A 15,476-nucleotide genomic window follows, 5' to 3' on the forward strand; every position below is an offset into this window, starting at 1 on the left:
CCCTGAATGTTGACACTTGGCCTTCATTCAGCAGGACTACATTAAGTCCCGCTAGAGACTCTAGCAGAATATGGCCTCTAGCGTTGGTGAACCGGGATCCCGAGTCCACCGCCCACGCATTGAAGTCCCCTGCTACTACTAACGGTTTTAGACCAGTTAGTTTGGCCGCAAGAGTGTCCACTACGCTAGTATACTGCCCTATACTCCATCGAGGAGGATAGTAACAGCTACAAAAGTAAACTCCGTTCACCATTGCTATAACGAAACCCTCATCGTTAGGAGATGATATTATCTCCTGAATGGGGAACCGCCCGCAAGTCCAGATTGCCACCGATCCGGACTTGTCAGCAACCCAACTGCCGCTTCCAGCAGGGATGCGATATGGGTCGGACAGCAAGGCAACATCAGCTTTACACTCAGTAACCGACTGTTGTAGCAGCGCTTGCGCTGCCTCGTAGTGGTTTAAGTTTAGCTGTGTTACTTGCATGTCTGGACCCTTCTAGAGGCCGGACAGGCCTGTGCACCGGTGAGGTGTCTGTTGTCTGTATTAGGGGGACAGATCAGACACCTCGGTGCGGCCTGACAGGTGCGAGCTTTGTGGCCTTCAGCTCCACACCTGCGGCATAGCTTACTACGATCGGGACCCCGACAGTCAAAGGATTTATGACCGTAGCCGAGGCACCTATAGCAGGACTGAGGTGGGTGGATTATGCTCAACGAGCATACCGACCAGCCCACCTTCAGCTTAGCCTTATCTAGTACCTTCTTGGCATCAGCCAGAGGCACTTGGGATGTGGCAACCTGCATCCCAGCAAAGCTATTACGTAACCGAATCTCGGATTCCTGGAGTTGGACGTTGCACTGATCTCTCAGGTAGGGTATACAGCTTCGGTTATTTCATCCAGGCCGCGGCACTGGATGACCGATACTGGGCATAGGGCTCTCACTTGAACCCCATCACCCAGTACCTCCTCTGTCAACTTTTTATACTCAGTACTCTTCTGAGCAGCATCCCGCTTTAGGACGAGAATTATCTCGCCTTTCCGCGTTCGACGGATGCAGTTGACGTCGTCTCCTAGACCAGTAAGCTTATCATCGCTCCTCATGGCCTTCAAGACATCGGCATAGCTTTTATCATCAGACTTGACAATGATCACTTCGCCTCTGTCTTTACGCTTACCGTTGCCATTGGAAGGCGCACCCTTTGCAACACGGGCTCTACCCTTCTTAGCAGATGTAAGCTGCGTACCACCTGCCTCCTTGCCTGCGGCTTCTTTCGCTCGTCGCTTCGTCTTCTTTGGATTTACAACCACAGTCCAGGGTTGTTCATCGTTCCTGCGAACTTTAGTTGCCCTCCTAGGTGGAGGCACTGACTTCCTCTGTTCCTTAGGATCGGCAATTTGCACGACCCTCTCCCTGCGTGATACAGTTTCCTTCCTTGGTGGAGGAACTGGTTTCGATTTAGCTTCATTCAGGTCGGCCTGCACGACCTTACTTAGCTTCGGAGTTGCTCCGCTAACGGCCATGCGTTTTTGAAGTTCTGCGGTATGGCTCTCGGCCAACCGCTTCTCATCAGTGAGGCGACGAATCTTTGATTCAGCCTCCTCACTGACCTTCGCCGCCTGACTTATCGCCAACTCCTTTTCCTCAGTAAGAAGGCGAATCTTCCGTTCTGCCTCCTTACTGGCCTCTAGTAGGGACCTCCACTCCGACTTCGCCTCTACCACCACCGAGCAGAGGGTTAGTACGGCCTGTTTGAAGTCCCTACTATATCTGCAACGGTTGTCAAGAAAAGACATAATCACGTCCGTAATGTCCGTGATCACCTCCATTCTCTAGCCGCCGTCTTCCTCGTGGCTGGTCATCAACGACTTGATGACCCGGGTTAGAGTAGGGCCGTCCATTTTTACATCAACCGGCACATCCTCAGACCCACCATGAGCCTCCCCGTCGCCTTCCCCCGGCGATCTTTGGGTGACCTATTAAGGCCACTTCGTCTGGTGAAAGGATTCTCCTTTTCGCCAGATCCGCCATCAACATCCTCAACGGTATTTGTTCCCAAAGTGAATCCAAAATTTCTGAAGCAGCACACTTTTTTTGTGGCGATGATGGCTCGTTTATTCAGCCGCTTACCTCCATCGAACTCATCGTATTTACCATTTTCTTCTTCGCTGCTTTCACTTTCGTCGGCGTCCTCGTCATCCTCGTCGCTATCGTCGTCGTCCTCCTCTAGCCGTTTGACGTTTTCCTTTGTCAGCTCCAACACTTTCCTATTAGTATTGCCGGAAGGACCCGCCCGTAATCCGCTAGCTACGATCTTCGACTTCAACTCATTCGACGCCGGACTACCCGAAAGCTCCGCCAACCTTTCATCCATGGCCGCCATTTCCATCTCGAACGACTTCTGCCTCGCCTCCATCCGCTGGATCTGCTCCTTCTTCTTTCGCAGCATCTCAGCTTGCCAGGCCATCCGCTTCTCTTCTTCTTCAGCACGCATCTTCTCCTCCATCTTCTTCCTGTCGTATGCGCGCTGTATCTCCTTCTCCTTCCTTCTCAGCTCCATTTCCGCCTCCAACTCCCCCATTTGCCGCTTTTGACGTTGTTCCAGCGCTCGCACTTTCGCATCTACGCTAGACGTCCCGGTGCGGGAAGTCGTGCTGTATTTGTCGGACTCGTCCACTTGCTTCCTGGAACGGACCGACTTTTTGGCGTCCTTCTGCTTCTGGTACTCCTGAGCCTTCTGCCTACAGGCTTCATTTTGGCAGTACCACATCCTCGGTAGTTTTTCTTCCGGTAGTCCCACGCAGCGTATGTGGAACCACGCGGAACATCCATCACAACCGACCATCTTCTCGTCGCATGTTGATGGACCACAGATCCCACACGGAGTTCCCGTGAGGTCCAACAGGGTTTTGTCAACGGATTCGGAATCGGAACCCATTTTGTGGACGGACTTCTCACAAGCGACGTTTTTGTCACTACTTTTTTGAGAATGTTCCCGAAGGGAATCCAAAATTTCTGAAGCAGCACACTTTTTTTTTGTGGCGATGCTCAAAACTGTAATTATTTATTTTACTCAATACAAATTTACAGCCTAATCTAATAAATGACTTACAAGTAGTGGTTTCCTTCTACCCACTAGGTTCGACTATACTTCCAGGTGTCAACTATAGGTTCACCTACCCTACTTGGATCTCGTGAGTTTGGTCGGACAGTTGCTGTTCAAATGGTTTACAAATAAGCTATGTTTTTTGTTGCATTTCGTTTTAGGGCTTACTTACGATTTACTCAACCGTTATAGCGATTCTACGGCGGTTTTCCAAAAACTTCCTAAGGTCGCACTATCCAACAATCACCGAATCTACAGGTAAGTATTTACAATATCAATATTCATTCTTTCTAATCATTTTCTTCTTTTTTTACAGGTCCTACTCACTTGGTTCTTTCGATACCACTAACCGACGATTTATCCGGATTATTTTGTAGTATTTTTCACTACCAAGCTCACAAATTCAATTTCGGAATAAAACTTTATTATCACCGACTATAAACACTCTCGACTTTACTTTTCGATCGCAAAAATCTGTATTTACCTTTTCTGCCCTTGTTTGCGTCTTTTCTCTCTACTACTTCTACATCCTACACTCACTCTCTCTCTATCTACCACTACTATTGCGCGCAAGCTGTCATGTTGCAGCTATGTTGCGCGTTAGGCCTGTTCACCGCTAGACCTGTTCAATGCGGCGTCGCAACAGTATTTTTGTAGGTTGAAAAAATCATTGCTATTGGGTCCCCCTTACGGCTGCTGTAGAATCCTGCTGGAGTAGTCGCCTATTGTGATCCCATGGTTATCTATACATACCTTGCGGCATGCAGGGAGGCCATGCGAGGGTTGACACTTGCGTGTTTAGAGCCAGATCAGCTCAAGTCAGGAATGTGCATCTGAGCCTACTCCCACGCAGTTTGTCAGACTGGTGGCAGAACTGTACCGCGTGCTATAAGGCCCGCCACGGTTTTACGGGACGGATGACAGCCTGACCATTAGCCCATTCGCCGTTTCAGGTCAGTGTCACCCGGCCTTACTAAGAGAATAGAATGACCCGACTACCAGCCCTCGCTTCACAGTATAACAATATCCAAAGACAAAGCCAGTAGACATGCAGCCAGTATGCCATAATCAGGATATCACTGGCGTTAATCCTGATGTGCCTATTGGCACTCCCTGGGCTATTGCGTGCTTTGAGCGGCACATGGTCGCTTTGATAGGGTCTACGGACTCATGCAGCTTTTTATAGAGATTTGGCAGAGCCCACTGCCAAACCCCACCACTACCTGGCAGGCCCCCTGACTCACAGATACCTAGGGGAGTGGTCGTCAGGCCCTTGGACATAGCCCCGTGTTGCCCCCAGAGTTCCTACTTGTGGGATACACAAAGTGTCTCTTGATGTAAGAGGAATGTTTAGTTGTGAGTGGTGTTATAAGTGCAAAGCGAGCACTCTGTAAATGTTATTGGGAGCACTGCATACACACCCCATCGACAATTCAAGCAGGCCAGGCAGCAGTTGACGTTTCTGTCTCTTTCTCTATCGGGAGGTCGTCCAGTGAGGTTGTGTGTCAGTGAAGCCTGTGGAGCGGTTCTTCCCTGAAGAATACTAGTCTCACACTACTTTAAAATGCGTATGGGAAGGTTTCCGGCACTGGTTGGGTGTCGGCACCGCGACGTAACATTTAACAGATAACAAATGTGGAAATTTTGACACATGTCATGCATGCGCTATATAAGCACGCTATTTTTGAGCCGAATCAGAAGCCTATGTTTCGTGTAACAAAGAACACATTTTTGCCATCAAGTAAAAACCTACTCAGAAGATTTTTGGGGTTATTTGCTTAGTGTTATAGCCTATTCAGATTACGCCATTAATGACATAATAATTGGCGTTTCAGGGTAAATACGCTTTATGATGTCATTATTTACGTAATATTCCATACATTTTGCGCTGTCAAAAGATACCCGCTAAAAAGAACTTATTACGAACAATTATTACGAGAGAGCTCTCGTTCTAACTGGGATGCAGGGAGAAATTCAACAAAACAAAACTGCCAAGCGTCACGCTCTCTTTGCCAGAGAGAAAATTCTCTCTGTTTTCATTTCGTTTCGTAGTTGACAGTCATGCTCTTTCTGTCGCAGCAGGGTCGAATGCATGTTAAGCGCATTTTACACCTCCCGTGAACGTGAACGTGAACAAACTGTTTTTCGATAATAACTTTTTGATACATACTCAAATCGTGAGGGAATCATGTTCAAATGAAAGGCAGATGCTGCATTTAGTAGTGAGATGCATAAAAACATGAAAAACATCAATAATATCAGATTTATGAGCATTCCACGGTCATGCCTGTGAAATCGTATCTGCGGTGAACTCATTGCAAGTGTAAACGCGACGGGGAACATGAACGTGGAGCTGTGGTGAATTCAAAAAGACAAGGAGAATAGATTGATTTGGATTGGGAGTTCACACCGACCGAGAGTGTTTACTGTTCTCGTTGAATCGGTTTCGGTGGGTTCCTGCTTTGTGTGTCGCTGTCGCTCATTTTAATACTCGTATCGGTTTGGTCGGAAGGAAATTAACTCAGTAGTTTCTCATAAATGAATTGTGTTTCTTTTTTATTATTTGGTAATATTACTTTTTCTTTTTAAATATTTATTTTAATACTTCAATCATTCGTATATTCAATCGAAAATTTATATTTTCATAGATAGATTACTTAATTCATGAAAAAATTAATTCATTCTTCTTCTTCTTCTTCCTCTTCAATGGCTCTATATTACCACTGAATCTTGGCCTGCTTCTTTACTCAATATTCCATTAACATTTCCACAGTTATTATTTGATGTTTCTATTCTGTACCCGTCCATTGCATGGATATGTGTCTTATGTTGCAAGTACAAAGATACGCTATGCTCAGTGAGTCGAGATTACCGAAAACCCGAAAAAAATCTTTTAGACCGCAACGAAAATCGAGAATACTCCGCCTTAGCTGGCAAGGAAACCATTGTATTTATTCATATTTTTTATTTTTTATTTAATGATTTATATTTGATGAAATAGTTAATTTATGTACAAAAGAAATACGACTGGAAGATTTGGGTTTTTATTGGTGTTTTATTTTTATTAAATTATATTAATTTATACGGGTCTCCAGTTAGCCTTGCGAGCAAAGGCGTAGGATTCCCAACACAAATTCCAACGAGTTTTCATATTTTGTCTATATTTTATCTTTAGGAAATTTCTCTAAAATTGTGTTCATCTCTTCACTGTGGATCCATAGAGGTGCACTAAATATGACAATAGTTAGAAATTTAAGGGATTTAGGGGTCAAATAGGCATCAAAGTGCGTTTTATGTCAATTTTCATGTATTCTGTAAAAATAAATAATATTTACAGATAATTGTTGATATTATTTTCCAAAAATGTTGTACAGACATTGATAAATGTTTGTGAAACAATAACTAATGAAGTAAATCATTTCGCAAATGTTTTGTTTTATGATTTATTGGATAAAATACGATTTTTAAATACTTCTTGATAGAGCCGATGTCGAACATTTCCAAACCATACCCGATCGCACAACCAGACAAGAGTTATCATAGTATTTGAGAGTCGATGTGACAATAGATAGGATGAGATCGGAAATATTCTTTTCTCATGCCTTTTCGCCCAAATTCCTCTATGCAATCATAAAGCTCAATAATTTGTCAATTATACTATGAAAATAACAAATACTCGTATATTGCATTGAAAAAATTGATTCGAGGGGTTTTTGAGGTCAACAAGCTCAGAAGCTTATTTTATATTAAAAATAAATTCACAAAAATGCGCTTTGATGACTATTTTACCCCAAAACACTTTAATTTTCAACTTTTACCAACAAAGTATGTATAGTGCTTTTTGAGGATCCACAGTGAAGAGATAAACACAATTTTAGAGCAATGTCCTAAAGATAAAATGACAAAAAAATATGTAAACTCGTGATGTATTGGACATTGGGGTAAAACGAGCCTCATAACTACATACAGAAGTGTTCCACTTCCTTGATTCTTAAATTTTTTCGAAAATTTCTTTTGAATAAGCCCTTAATCTCTTCTGTAAGTTGTCGGTAAAGAAAGTTATTATTTTTTCCTTTTTTGAAAGCGGATTACCTAATGTGCAATGAAGGAAAAATATCATTTTTTGTGTATTTTTTACACCACCATCATTATTGTTCATTAATTATAATTTGTTCATTTGCTTATTTATTAAGTCACTGATTTACTAGGTTTCAAAATAAATTTATTGATTTATTATTTTTTGTTGTTGATATATTAGATTTTTGACTTTTCCATATAGATAGCAAATCATGTAAATATTGGACAGTTATGCTTGCAGCGGCAGTTTAGTAATTTATTAATTATTAATTTATTAATTTATCAATTTTTTTTATTCATCAATTTATTAATTTATTATTTCATTGATTTATAAATTTATAAATTTGTTTATTTATCAATTTGGTAATTTAATAATTTATTAACATACCTTTATAAACTTATTATGAAATATTTTTTATTATTTTATTTTTGATTATTTTATTATATTTATTTTTTTTTATTCAATAATTTATAAATTCATTCATTTCTGAATTTATTAATCTAAAAAATTATCCATTTATTAGGTTTTCAAATCAATAATTTTGTTATTTAATCGACTGTTCATTTTTTAATTTATCAACCCATTAATTTGAAGTCATTTATTTATTTATTAATTCTTTTGTTTATTCAAAGTCTTAGCTATATTAGTTATAAATGTTTGGCATACTTTTTCTGCTTTGCTACTACTGAATCATTTGATATGCTTCCGATATGCTTGTGCATCGTCTCTGTCGTTCACGGTGAACAGATTTTCAGAATGCTTTTGCCATTCGAACGTGAACGAGCTCCGTGGAATTTTTTTACCTGATTTACCAGAGAAAGCTTCTCTCCTCTCTGATATATACACCATATACGCCATTTATCCACCACAGCAATACAGGGAGAATGAAGAATCTAACAAGATGTGTAGATTGCCTCTCTGTCGTTTTCATCCTGCCTGTCTGTCTGCCCTCGTTTTTTTGGTACACACATGCTCGTATGCTCTTTGCGTTATGACCATCCACGAGGTACAGATATTAATATTAATTATCATTCAGAATGTTTGTGATTAGGTATACCTATATTAGTTTATTCAATAAAGTTGTTTATTTGAAATAGTTTATGTGAGTAATTTACATAATTTGGATAATGACTATCAAAAAAATCTTAGCACAGCAAAAATTATTGAATACATATTAAGACTTTCAAAAGTAAACACAACAATTAAATACGGTACGGATATACGATACGTGATCAATTGAATTTAATACCCAAAAACTCGATCAAATGAATAATATTTTTTTTTAATGAGATGAAGAAAAGTATTAAACAAATGTAAGCCAAAATAGAAAGTCAAAAATGATATCTAGCAAAAGTAAAAAAAAAAATTAAAAAACTCCTCATCAAATTAAACTTGTTACTACATGTCAAAATCAATCGTTCAAATGGGATAGAAGTCACTAGATAGAAAATTAGAAGAAATTACTTCTCTTTTCGCAAATTCGTATTTTCTTAACTATAATTGCATTATTGAACATTATTGTATTAATGTGTGGAACAGAATGAATCATGTGAATTACATGCTTCGTGGGTAGTTTTGCCAGAACTCCTTTGATGCGAACCAATCGAAAGATAATATTTAGATTCAGGTCAATTGATCACCGGAACTTGTTAATTCAGCTTTGAACGGTGCAAAATGTATACATTTGGTAGCACAGTTGAAAATTTGCCATTCAGAAATTATTAAGTACATGTACCTACTGGCTTTTCTTAACAAAATTCTCGAACATTTAAACGAAAAGATGATTAAAATTAATCAACTTGATCAATATCGTTCCGTAGATTACCCACTCAAATAATTCATATACATATATGCGACAATATGTTTCATTTTTATTTTCTTCGTTTACTACTGCACACTTACTTGCTGCCTGCATTCGTGGGCAATAATTCAACACTTCCAACTAGACTCGATTGTCCACGACGATGTTCACTGTGAAATTATCGCTCTTTCTCACCTCTTGTTCATGTTCATGTTCACGGGAGGTGTACAGAGGGCTTAGATGGAAAAATCTTCTGAGCGCTGAAGAATAACTCGGATTGTGATGGTTTTGTGGAAAGCATTTTATATGATGAAAAATAATGATGATAATTATTTATTCTCCACTTATTCAACATGAATTGCTTAAAAAACAGATGCTCTCTAGAATTAACATGAAGTATTTAACTTAAACCTAGATTTAATGGAACAAATCGAATAAATTTTCAAAGTTCAAGGGCCAATGCGGAAGACAATTTAAAACGTAGGAATGGTTGTAAAACGAATATATTTGATGAATAAACATGATTTCATAAATTGTTTCAATTCTGCTCCTTGAATGGCTTAATATACTTTGGATTTCAACATTTTTCACGTGGGACAACTGTACGATTTGAATGGGATGTATATATAAAGTAGAACAACCTTAAATAAAACATGGATTGGTAATGCATTAATTCATCCAAAATCCAGTTTAAATTATATCACATTCACACGATTCGATTTTGTTAGAAGCTGTATCATTGATTGTCGAGTAGAACGCAATGGTTCCGTTTCCATTTTTGAAAAAAAATTAAATTGCTGAGTTGCCCTTCACACACTTAACTCATTTCACCGTATTCGGTAAATTTTACCGAAATCTCAACAGCAGAACTGTTCAGTAATTTATTTTACAGATTTTTTGTAATTTTTTCCATTGCTCAACTGTCAAAATCACCGAAAATCAGTTAAATTATTTACCGAATAGTTCTGCTGTTGAGATTTCGGTAAAATTTTACCGAATTCGGTGATTTATTTTAAGTGTGCATACATGGAGATACTGGTGGAAATACATTTTAGTTCGATAATATTTCTTGAAAATTGGTCCAATTGTCCTTTTTTATTTATTTGTGAGAATTCCCAAAAGTATCTAAATTTTTCTATCAAATCTCCGTTCGATCATAGTACAGAATCAAAATACTTTTTAAACTTAAAAATAAATTGAGGAATAGTCTGATTCCCCAAAGAACGGCGCACCCAACTAATGAATGTAGCTTCGCTCATTATCCTTAATGAGAGCTTCAAAATTCTTCAAAAATCCCTTTTCATATTTTTTTTATATTTTTTTTTTTCGTAGAAACTTTGATCAGAAAAGAATGTTCGATTGTCGCCACACAAATGCTTGATTTCGCAAATTAAATTTTAAAACTCTCCTTGAATTCAACCCTGTATTAGCGTGCAAATGAGGAAACATGGAAACGTCAAGATATATTATCTTGCTGCAGTCTGAACACCTCGTAATAATTGAATACCCTCTCATTTAACAAAGTCATAAATAGCCCAATCTGAATAGGCTATTACAATACCAAGTTAAGCTGTAAAAATAGTAGTTTGTGTAACTAGTTGCAAAAAGATGATTATTTCATCACAAGTTGTACGAGGCTTGCCGAGTTGGATAAATACTACGAGTGCTAAAAAATCGAGTTTAGCAACGAGTTGCTCACGCAATTATTTGCAATGATGAAAAATGGACCTTAATATGATAAATCCATGCCAAAATTGTACAATCAAATTTACTCCACATGATCATTAATGCCAATAAATTATGTTGCGGCAGAAAACAATCATATTCAATGTTATCGTGCCACATTGCCTATATCAACATGTCATGAAGCGATAGATGGACTTGCCTTTGGAAAATTTTGATGTCATGTCAATCAAACTATTTCATTCATAACGAGACGCAGAAAATACACTATTTGATCACTCATCCAAGCTAATTCAGCAAACTACTGTCCTGTGTGCAATTAATTTATAGTTATCTGAATTATCGTTTGGCAGTGTGTAATATGCATAATATCCAATGCCGATATCTATCGTATCGATCTGACGTCTCACGTGACTCACCACACGCAACCGTGCCAACGCGGCATAATTTGAATTAAGCATCAGTAGGCCATGACTTACAACACGTATTTGAAGCAACCAGTTTTTCCGCTGATTAGTTACGGACGACACGTAAGTAATATTTTGTCCCTGACAATATCATAACGTATTCGGCTGGTCCTTTTCCGATGGCACGAGGTCACACATTTGGTGATCCTTATGCTATGTTCGCACCACGGCCTGAATAACATGTTATTCAAATTATCTGCAAAAGAAAGTTCATCAAGATAGCCGAATAACATGTTACAAGGCTCTAGTGCGAACATAGTATTACCGGGTATAATCTAGACCTTACGTTAATTTTTCGATCTTGACTGTTTTTCAAATTAATAAACTCTGCATCTGAAAAATATGGACCGAACAAAGTTAAATTTCCAATGAAACTGCAAAAAGGCGCGGGTGGTGCTTGCAAAAGTGCTCCGTGCGTATCCCAATCCCAAAAAATGTTTGAGCGTGAGTGGTGCTCGCAAAAATGCTCAGTGCGTATTAAAATCGCATTTTGAGCACGAGTGGTGCTCGCAAGAGTACTCAGTGCGTATCCAAATCGCAAAAAAATATCAAAAGGGTTGTATACAAGACCGCAAGGTACACGTTGGACAACGTAGGGATGTTGTTGTAACACAATACGCATTGTAGTTTATTATGGTGTTAAATAAAGTATTTTGTTCTGTTCGTTAAAACATGAGTATGGTTAAGTACCTGAGACACATTTTGATAAAACATGTTGTAGAATGTGGCATCAAAAATGTCACTTGGCTGTCATTGACGCCATCCATGCAAATAAATATTTCTAGCACCGCCCTACGATGCGCGCTCGCTGTTTTCGGAACACTTCATACGTGGATATTCATTATATAGCATAGATACCACAACTCTTGTAGACCAGTCCCAAAATGGTGGTGACATACATCTTAAACAACACATACCTATTAATTGCATATTATTCGGCAACTCGGCCGTACGAAAACCATTTTTTTGTTAAATATCTTGGCTGTGCATATGCACAGCATATGTTTCGAAATGGACAAATTGATATGAAATTTGCGAAAAAGAATCCACGTGTCTTGGAGGGACTCGAACCCTCAACCTCCTACTCTCTAGATAGGCGTGATAACCCCTACACAACAAGACCACTTAAAGGTCACGTTTGCGGAAAAGCCATCAGAATCCGAGTACCAACCTCCACCGCGGTTAGCTCTCTTTTTTGCAAATTGAATATCTTTCGGATGCTTGATTTGTCCAATCTCCACATGTGCTTTACTATTGTATATCCACAGCCAAGCGAGTGCAGCCAAGATATTTAACAAAAAAATGGTTTTCGTACGGCCAAGTTGCCGAATAATATGCAATTAATTGTAATCAAGTGTCGGTCTTTCACCGTCATTAGTCGTCTGAGTACACGCGACCGCTTACGTAAAAGGCAATCAAACTCATCAAATGCTTTAGCCAAGCAAGCCTTTGGCACAGCAGAGTGCGATTGAATTCGCATTCTATACCGTCCCGCCCAGACAGTTACTGGGGGCATGGAGTGTGATCCTCTCGTTTAATAAACAATGTGCACTCGCTTGGCTGTGGGTATACAATAGTAAAGCACATGTGGAGATTGGACAAATAAAGCATCCGAAAGATATTCAATTTGCAAAAAAGAGAGCTAACCGCGGTGGAGGTTGGTACTCGGATTCTGATGGCTTTTCCGCAAACGTGACCTTTAAGTGGTCTTGTTGTGTAGGGGTTATCACGCCTATCTAGAGAGTAGGAGGTTGAGGGTTCGAGTCCCTCCAAGACACGTGGATTCTTTTTCGCAAATTTCATATCGATTTGTCCATTTCGAAACATATGCTGTGCATATGCACAGCCAAGATATTTAACAAAAAAAACAGATACCTAATACAAAAATAAATACTAAATTGTTTTTCAGCCATTCTCTGAATAAAATGTAAAAGAAAGACAATTTAAACTACCTAATTCTATTTTGTTAATGAAAATAATGAAAGTGATTGTTGAAACATTGATATATTGATATTATATTCTATTACACTAATTATTAGACCAACAATCTTCTTCTTCTTATTGGCATTACATCCCCACACTGGGACAGAGCCGCCTCGCAGCTTAGTGTTCATTAAGCACTTCCACAGTTATTAACTGCGAGGTTTCTAAGCCAAGTTACCACTTTTGCATTCGTATATCATGAGGCTAACACGATGATACTTTTATGCCCAGGGAAGTCGAGACAATTTCCAATCCGAAAATTACCTAGACCGGCACCGGGAATCGAACCCAGTCACCCTCAGCATGGTCTTACTTTGTAGCCGCGCGTCTTACCGCACGGCTAAGGAGGGCCCCGACCAACAATAAAAATATTATTAAAAGAATAATATTATTTTCGTACGTTACATCAACATTACTGCGTTATCTTCATAGCAGAGATTCAATCCCTCAAATTAACTTTCAAATTCAAAAAGATTAGCGTGCGCTCCACGCCGTATCGTACCTGCCGGATCGGAAGCCATCTTTGCAGGATTGCTGTCCGGCATTCTTGCAACATGCCCTACCCATCGTACCCTTCTGGCATTTGCTACCTTCTGGATGCTGGGTTCGCCGTAGAGCTGGGCGAGCTCGTGGTTCATTTTCGCCGCCACACACCGTCTTCTTGCACACCACCAAATATGGTCCTAAGCACCCGTCTCTCGAATAATCCGAGTGCTTGCAAGTCCTGCTCGAGAATTGTCCATTTTTATGTCCGTAGAGAACTACCGGCCTTATCAACGTCATCGTAAAAATTTTAGGAGGAATTATTTAAGCTTCAAATATTATTGTTCAAGCAGAGGGGAACTTATCAAATTTCAATCCGCGAAATGCGTGACATGCAAAGTCAAATTCGCGCCTGTGTAAACAAAACCGTGACAAACCGAAATATGGTTTCTTTGCATCGTTTCTTCATTACGAAACTTTAATAATTTTACACATGAATCTATCGGCAAAGGATTTTAGAATCTGCTCTCAAGTGATAGACGATTATTGGGAGGCATAAACCTCTCCAAATCATACGAAGCCATAAAAACAAGTTTATCGCAACTTGGTACAAATAGAAAAAAATCTATAATTTTCGACGCCGTACTTGAAGGAGTCCGCAAATTTAGACGTAAACTACGTCTAAGGGGAAGACTCGGATACAGGGTGTGTAGTCTAGTGTAGTCTACACATACACAGCCAGTTCGTAAAAGAATACTGGAAAGTGATAGATTCGACGACATCTACCGTGCGGGACCGAAATCCGTACAGCACCGAAATCCGTCCACCTCATGAGATACCACAAACAAATCTTCAGCCACCAAAAGCGGAGTTGCCGCCATTTTGTTTTCGGGTAGAGCATAATTGCATCAAAAGTAACTGTTTTAATTGCTAATTGCGATTCATTACATAAGATAAACGGAATACAAATCGAAATGATCGCTTCTCAAGGTGCGTATCGAACTATTTACAGTGCTAGTTTAGTCAATCAGACTGTTTGAATTAAAATATTTAGTTAAAAATAGCTGTACGGACTTTGATCCTTTGATTCGAAATCCGTCCAAGGTGGACGGATTTCGAGTCAGGAGTAGTTGAGTTTTTAATGAGTAAATGTGAAATACTTCAAAAGTAGAAGCCTTCATGCTTCTGTGTCGATGACAAACGTTTTATTTACATTCGATTCTTATTTTCTAATTTTTTTAACTATTTTTATTTGCTAATTATCTATTACATGCATTCATCTCTTAAACTAGGTGTTCCGTGTTTTCTTAACACTATCATCCTTATTTTCTATGTTACATTTATAGTTATAATTAACACATTTCAATTGCCTCTGGCAGTTGGGATTTTTCCTTTGACTGAATTGGAATTAAAGTGTTTTCAACTTAAACTAAACTTAACCTAATATTAAGGGTACATACAATAGAAGATTGCAACAATTTTTGTCTAAAATTGAAAATTATTTTGTTGGACATTTTTTACAATGTCTCAATATAAGAAATGCTATGAAGTTCATTGGTACTATACCACAGAGGCAACTTCAGAATCATTTTCAAAACTTAATTTTGAATCCTCTGAAGTGCCTTCTTTCTTGTATTGCAGCAACAAGTCCATATTGGCACAGCATACAACATGGCAGGGCTAAAAATTTGGTTTGTAAATCAGAAGTTTGTTCTTAAGACAAAGTTTTGATTTTCTGTTTATAAGTGGATATAGACACTTAATATATTTGGTACATTTGGCTTGAAGGCCTTCAATGTGATTTTTAAAAGTTGATTTTTGATCTAGCAGAAGTCCTAAATATTTAGCTTCGCTAGACCAATTAATTGGAAT

At 39.1% G+C, this 15,476-nt stretch overlaps 1 protein-coding gene across 1 annotated transcript; it reads right to left on the reverse strand.

Annotated features, from left to right (window-relative positions):
* Positions 1-1,906: 1,906 nt before the first annotated feature.
* Positions 1,907-2,941, reverse strand: LOC134206261 (uncharacterized protein DDB_G0283697-like). Its single transcript, XM_062681955.1, has one exon. It carries the CDS (start codon positions 2,939-2,941, stop codon positions 1,907-1,909), a length of 1,035 nt encoding a protein of 344 aa, XP_062537939.1.
* Positions 2,942-15,476: the final 12,535 nt, after the last annotated feature.

Source organism: Armigeres subalbatus, chromosome 1, assembly GCF_024139115.2.
Source record: "Armigeres subalbatus isolate Guangzhou_Male chromosome 1, GZ_Asu_2, whole genome shotgun sequence".
Lineage (NCBI taxonomy): Eukaryota > Metazoa > Arthropoda > Insecta > Diptera > Culicidae > Armigeres > Armigeres subalbatus.

Bases quoted from the DNA above. Each gene is read 5' to 3' on its own strand.
- LOC134206261 (XM_062681955.1), bottom strand. From the start codon at position 2,941: ATGGGTTCCGATTCCGAATCCGTTGACAAAACCCTGTTGGACCTCACG.